This window comes from Dendrobates tinctorius, unplaced genomic scaffold (assembly GCF_039654945.1).
Source record: "Dendrobates tinctorius isolate UK_male_01 unplaced genomic scaffold, ASM3965494v1 ptg000192l, whole genome shotgun sequence".
Lineage (NCBI taxonomy): Eukaryota > Metazoa > Chordata > Amphibia > Anura > Dendrobatidae > Dendrobates > Dendrobates tinctorius.
The window spans coordinates 4838395-4845655 of record NW_027361859.1 but is presented as its reverse complement, the minus strand read 5'-3'; the positions used below and the strand labels follow the sequence as shown (position 1 = coordinate 4845655).

The 7261-nt window shown below is 42.3% G+C and overlaps 1 protein-coding gene across 1 annotated transcript in view; it reads right to left on the bottom strand.

Annotated features, from left to right (window-relative positions):
- Positions 1-4552: 4552 nt before the first annotated feature.
- The window catches only part of LOC141055951 (uncharacterized), a 192458-nt gene continuing 189749 nt past the window's right edge, over positions 4553-7261 (bottom strand). The window contains 1 exon segment of the mRNA XM_073552648.1: positions 4553-6269. Coding sequence (XP_073408749.1) covers positions 4855-6269 — 1415 coding nt within the window. The 3' untranslated portion in view covers positions 4553-4854.

Below are 7261 nucleotides of genomic sequence, written 5' to 3'. Positions count from 1 at the left end.
GAGCCTCTGATGTGCCTAAACTGTTGAAACCCCCCACAAGTGACCCCATTTTGGAAACTAGACCCCCCAAGGAACTTATCTAGATGTGTGAGCACTTTGAACCCCCAAGTGCTTCACAGAAGTTTATAACGTAGAGTCATAAAAATAAAAAAAATCATTTTCTTCTACAAAAAAGATTTTTGCCCCCAATTTTTAATTTTCCCAAGGGTAACAGGTGAAATTGAACCCCAGAAGTTGTTGTGCAATTTGTCCTGAGTAGGCTGATACCCCATATGTGGGGGTAAACCACTGTTTGGGCATATGGCAGAGCATGGAAGGGAAGGAGCACCGTTTGACTTTTTCAACGCAGAATTGGCTGGAATTGAGATCAGACGCCATGTTGCGTTTGGAGAGCACCTGATGTGCCTAAACAGTGGAATCTTCCCAATTCTAACTCCAACCCTAACCCCGACACACCCCTAACCCTAATCTAAGCCCTAGCCCTAACTCTGTGGGAAAATGGAAATAAATATATATATATTTTATTATTTTGTCCTAACTAAGGGGGTGATAACGGGGGGTTTGATTTACTATTTATGGCGGTTTTTATGTTTGGCAGCCGCCATACGCTAAAGTATGCTTTTTATTGTAAAAATAGTTTTTGCATCACCACATTTTGAGAGCTATAATTTTTCCATATTTTGACCCACCGAGTCATGTGAGGCCTTATTTTTTGCGGGACGAGTTGACGTTTTTATTGGTACCATTTTCGGGCACGTGACTTTTTTTGATCGATTTTTATTCTGATTTTTGGGACGCAGAATGAACAAAAAACAGCATTTCATGAATTTCTTTTGGGGGGTGCGATTACACCGTTCCGTGTGTGGTTAAATTGATAAAGCGGTTTTATTCTTCGGGTCTGTACAATTACAGCGATACCTCATTTATGTCTTTTTTTATGTTTTGGCGCTTTTATGCAATGAAAAGAATTTTATATAAAAAATAATTATTTTTGCATCGCTTTATTCTGCGAGCTATAACTTTTTTATTTTTTTGCTGATGAGTCTGTGTGGCGGCTCGTTTTTTGCGGGACAAGATGACGTTTTCAGCGGTACCATGGTTATTTATATGCGTCTTTTTGATCGCGCGTTATTTCAATTTTTGTTTGGCGGTATGATGATAAAGCATTGTTTTTTGTTTCGTTTTTTATTTTTTAAGGGGTTTACTAAAGGGGTTAACTAGTGAAACAGTTTTATAGGGTGGGTCATTACGGATGCGGCGATACCAAATATGTGTACTTTTATTGGTTTTTTTATTTCCAAAAAATGAATTTATTAGGGAATATATTTTTTTTTGTTTACCTTTTTTTATATATTATTTTTACTTTTTTTTTTTTTTTACTTTATTACATTGTCCCAGGGGGGACATTATTGTAATATGTCAGATCGCTGATCTGACACCTTGCACAGCAGTGTGTCAGATAGCCTCCAGCAGTGCCTGCAGATCGCCTTTCTCAGAGCCTGCTCTCTGCAGGCACTGAGAAAGATGCCTCCCTGCAGGCCCCCCGTGGCCATATTGGATCCGGTGACCTGCAGGGAAGGAGGCCCCCGAAGCAGCGCTGCACATCGCGCTGCTGCGGGGGGTCTCAGGGAAACATGGAGGGAGCCCCCTCCCTGCCGATGCTTCCCTAAACCTTCGGTACACCGCGACCATGTTTGATCGCAGTGAGCCGGGGGCTAATGTGCCGGGGCAGTCCATGAACGCCCCTGACACATAGTGCCGGGTGTCAGCTGTGATAATCAGCCGACACCCGGCCACGATCAGCGGCGCCCCCCCCCGGAGCGCCGCTGATCACTTAGACGTACTATCCCGTCCCCGGTCATAGGGGCCCGGGTACCGTGGATGGGATAGTACGTCTAATGTCAGAAAGGGGTTAACAGAGCTCCAATGTACAACTTAAATCAATATTTAGCTGCCAGTAATGGGTATTTCACAACAGCTCCTAATCGGGAAAACCCCCTTTAAGCAAAATATGGAAACCTCGTTACTGCCACGGCTAGCCGTCCTGCCGCCGCTCCCCGGGCCTCCTGTGCTGGTGATGTGGGGTCATGATGGGTGTCTCCGGGCTTGCTTACCTCCCGGGGCATCCGCGGCCTGCGCTGTGTGCCTCCTTAGGCTGCAGGCGCGCGCTTTCTTGGTTCCTTTGCTTGGTTTCCAGGTATTCTGACCCAGAAGTGGCCTCTTCCTCGGTGTCTGGCATCAGTAATTCTGGCGCTCTCTCTTTACCCTGTGCGCGCTCTGCTCTGTCTTGGTCTCCCGTATATTACCAAGTATGCGCTCTGCCCTGATCTTCGTCACATTTCCTAGTGCGCAACCTGCACCACCTTGGTCTCTGTCTCCTACGAGCTGGTCTCTGGTACTAGCTATTGCGGTGCGCCTACTCCCCTGGCCTGCTCCTAACGTTCCCTGTATAGGGGGCGGTTCCACCTGGTCAGGTCGCCCAGGACCGGTCGGTCCCATGATCCAGTGGGTCCACTCTAAGAACCGTAACACTCCTCCTACCTTCCGGCATCCCTGGCTCCTCTTTAATCACCCACGACAAAATGCTATAGTTGTGTCATGAGCGAGGCAGTGTCACAAGAGAACAATTGGTGGAGAAAGGTTGAACTTGATGGACCTAGGTCTTTTTTCAACCTATGTAACAAACAGTACAGCACCAAGCACTGCACACAACTATGGCAATAAATCTTTGATCTGATCCCCTTACTGACATATTTCACTATATACAGTTAGTATATACTATGTAAGTAAGGGGAACAGATACAAGCTTTACTATCATGGCTGTGCAGCGCTTGGTGCTGGCGACATTGATGTGATCTCTCGTCATCAGCAGTGGGTGCTTGGTCTGTATCACTGGTAATAGGAAGCTGCAGAGGACGAAGGGCTGTGGGTGGTGTTTTTAGTGGGTGTCATACATGCTGGCTTACATTCCACTGCAATGATGGAACTGGTAGTAATAGAACACAGGAATTTGGGGAAAAGGAAGTTATCGATGTGTGCCTAAGAGATGCAGTCAGCAAAGAGGAAAAGCCTGATAAAAGGTGATGACTGCTAAAATAAGATTACAGATGTCATTAGAGGCACATAAGAGCAAGATTTACTGAAAAAAGAAACGTAATTCTGGCGTTTTGAATTTTTTTCTCGCTACACCATTTAGCGATCAGGTTAATCTTTTTTTTATTGATAGATCGGGCGATTGTGAATGCGGCGATACCAAATATGTGTATGTTTGATTTTATTTTTGTTTTATTTTGAATGGGGCTAAAAGTGGGTGATTTGAACTTTCATTTTTTTCATATTTTTAAAATTTTTTTTTTTACTTTTGGCATGCTTCAATAGTCTCCATAGGAGACTAGAAGCTGCCAAAAGTTGATTGGCTCAGCTACAGAGGTGATGCTCAGATCGCCTCTATGTAGCTGAATTACTGACTTGCTACGAGCGCCAACCACTGGGTGACGCTCATAGAAATTCGGCACTGACAACCATAGAGGTCTCAAGGAGATCTCCGGTTGTCATGCCGACACACCAGTGACCCGCGATCATGTTATGCGGGTCACCGATGCGAGCATTTCCGGCGTGATTGCGAAGTGCCATTTAAATGCCGCTGTCAGCATTTGACAGCTGCATTTTAATAGTTAATAGCCCCGGGTAGATCGCGAGATCTTCCCAAGGGAAGATGTGGGCTCACCGCCGGAGCCCACATGAAAGGGAGGGATACTGACATTGGCGTACTATTACGCCCGATGTCAGTAAGGGGTTAAGGTATAGACAATACAAACTATAGATCATTATCATTTAGCGTTCAAAATTGCTTTCCCTATTATTCTTTATTGTAGCGCAATTTATTCCTTATCGCTTTACATGTGAAAAGGTATACATTATACATAGTAAAAAAACAAGTACAATAATCTTGAACAAAATAAGTCACCGACTGGTACAGGAGAAGAGAGGACATGTGACTTAACTTTAACTGCAAGTTTTCTTGGGTCCCAGGGTCGCTGCTGGAGGAGGCAAAAGTGGAATGTTGCTGCAGGCCACAGGCTGGGAAAAGGGGGAGTTCGGATGCGCGACGCTGCGGGTGCTTGGTGGTGCGGGGGGCTCAACCGACATTTTGTGAAAGCCCAGAGCCCCTGCACTTTTATGATTTACTATGCGGTGGACTCTGAGAAAATAGCTGCCGGGAGAGGTGCATGCGCAGATAGAGATCTCGGCACCAGGATCTTGAGAGATGATAACTCAGCGCCAAGATCTCCATCTGCGCATACGCCGCCACCCGGCAGCCATTTTCCAGGAGTCCACCACATAGTAAACCATGAAAGTGCCGGGACGCCGGGCTTTCACAAAATGTCGGTGGAGCCCCTGCACCACCAAACACCCGCAGCATCACACATCCGAACACCCCTTTCTCCCAGTCTGTTGTCCGTAGCATTGCCCTACTCCTGCCTCCGCCAGCAGTGACCGTGGGACCCCACTTCACAGAAGCCAACCCCAGGTAAGTTATAAGACACCTTGATTGTAAGAAGCACCAGTATTTTATTAAAAAGTTTTTTTTCCTATTTTTCACCTCAAAATTTGGGGTGCGTCTTATAATCCGCAAAATATGGTAATTCATCAACAAAACAACTTATGAAAGAAAATATGAAATGCCTATTTCTCTGTATAATTTCTTTGATGTGTAAAAAAAATATTTCTCTGTGAAACATTTACCAATTCTCAATATGAAAATGGCTTCTCTTCTGTGTGTATTCTTTGATTCATAAAAAGAATGGATTCATGAGAACAACAATTCCCACATTCTGGACAAGAAAATGTCTTCTACCCTGTGTGAGTTCTCTTATGTTTAATGAGATATCCTTTGGAAGTAAAACATTTCCCACATTCTTGACATGAAAATGGCTTCTCCCCTTTGTGAATTTTCTTATGTGTAACAAGATTTGATTTCTGGGCAAAACATTTCCCACATTCTGCACATGAAAATGGTTTCTCCCCTGTGTGAATTCTCTGATGTACAGCAAGATTTGATTTGCTAGTACAACCTATCCCACATTCTGAACATGAAAATGGCATCTCCCTTGTGTGAGTTCTCTTATGCCTAACGAGATGTCCTTTGGAAATAAAACATTTTCCACATTCTTGACATAAAAATGGCTTTTCCCCTGTGTGAATTCTCTGATGTACAATACAATGTGTTTTCTGAGAAAATGATTTGCCACATTCTGTACATGAAAATGGCTTCTCATCTGTGTGAGTTCTTTTATGTTTAGTGAGATCCCCTTTGGAAGAAAAACATTTCCCACATTCTGAACATGAAAATGGCTTCTCCTCTGTGTGAGTGCTTTTATGTTTAGTGAGATCCCCTTTGGAAGAAAAATATTTCCCACATTCTTGACATGAAAATGGCTTCTCCCCAGTGTGAATTCGTTCATGTACAGTGAGACTTGATTTTTGGGTAAAACATTTCTCACATTCTGAACATGAAAATGGCTTCTCCCCTGTGTGAGTTCTTTTATGTATAATGAGAATACCTTTGGAAGTAAAACATTTCCCACATTCTTGACATGAAAATGGTTTATCCCCTGTGTGAGTTCTCTGATGTACAGAAAAATCTGTTTTATTGTTAAAACATTTCCCACATTCTTGACATGAAAATGGCTTCTCCCCTGTGTGAATTCTCTGATGTACAGTAAGACTTGATTTCTTGGTAAAACATTTCTCACATTCTGAACATGAAAATGGTTTCCCCCCTGTGTGAGTGATTTTATGTTTATTGAGAATACTTTCGGAAGTAAAACATTTCTCACATTCTGAACATGAAAATGGCTTCTCCTCTGTGTGAATGCTCTTATGTGTATTTAGATTTGATTTTTGGGTAAAATATTTCCCACATTCTGCACATGAAAATGGCTTCTCCCCTGTGTGAATTCTCTGATGTGCAGTAAGATGTGTTTTCTTTGTAAAACATTTCCCACATTCTGAACATGAAAGTGGCTTTTTCTCCATATGAACTTTTTGATGTTCAGCATCCCTTTTGTTGTTTTTATTTTGCTTATCACTCTGTAATAAATCAGAGGATTGGACCTGTTGATAAGGAATAGATGATAGATTTTTGTTGGGAAGGGCTGGCGGTTTATCTGGAATAATGTCATGCTCTTCATATATATATGGTGTGATACCATAATCAGCTGCTTCAAAATCAGTAACTGTCAGATGTCCCTCAGACGCACAGTCATCTGCCAAGAAAAAAAAATATTGATTTCTCCATAAATGCTGCCTTTGGAAACACATTGAATTAAAATTCAATTACTAGCTGACGAAGACTGGTCTGTATAATACTGTAGACTTCAATGCAAGGACTAATAGGTTATGATATAAATCCAAGAGGTTGTAAAATTTTTAGATTTTCTACTTTTATAGCTTTATGTTTTACTCTGCTTGCCACCAAACGTTTCTAATGAAATGTTCAGTGGAGAATCATAAAGAGACCTGTAAGTGCTATCAGGTGGTGCCTGTCTCATATACTTCAAGACATCGACATAAACTATAACATAGAAAAAGGCAAAGGGGAGGAACAGGATGGTTATGTACAAAGAATAATAATCTTTATTTTTTAATAATCTTTATTTTTATATAGCGCTAACATATTCCGCAGCGCTTTACAGTTTGCACACACATTATCATCACTGTCCCCGACGGGGCTCACAATCTAAATTCCCTATTAGTATGTCTTTAGAATGTGGGAGGAAACCGGAGAACCCGGAGGAAACCCACGCAAACACGGGGAGAACATACAAGCCATGACTTTAGAGCAGGTGTAAGGTTGGAGTAGTACGTGCATTTTTGTATATATTTTCATTAGCAAAGTTAAGAAACAAAGAGAAATAAAAGGAGGACAAGTGAAACATTTGCTTTTAGGACTCATACCATATCATACAATTGGAGAAAAATATATTGCTAAATCCTAGCTATGTACTTCTTACATTCTGACCAGCACCAAAATATAAAACACCCAGGGTCCAGGAGGCTCCAGTGTATCCCCTTAAGGGATATTTGTCTAGGATTCTTTTTACAGATACTTACCTGACCTCATGCTGTATTCTGTTGTCTCTGGACTCTCATGTGAAGTCCAATGGCATTATTTATCATTTTTACTAAGTACACCCTTTTTCATAAGAGTTACCAGAGACAAACCCCAGCACAGTTCAATATTTCTGTTTACCCCTTC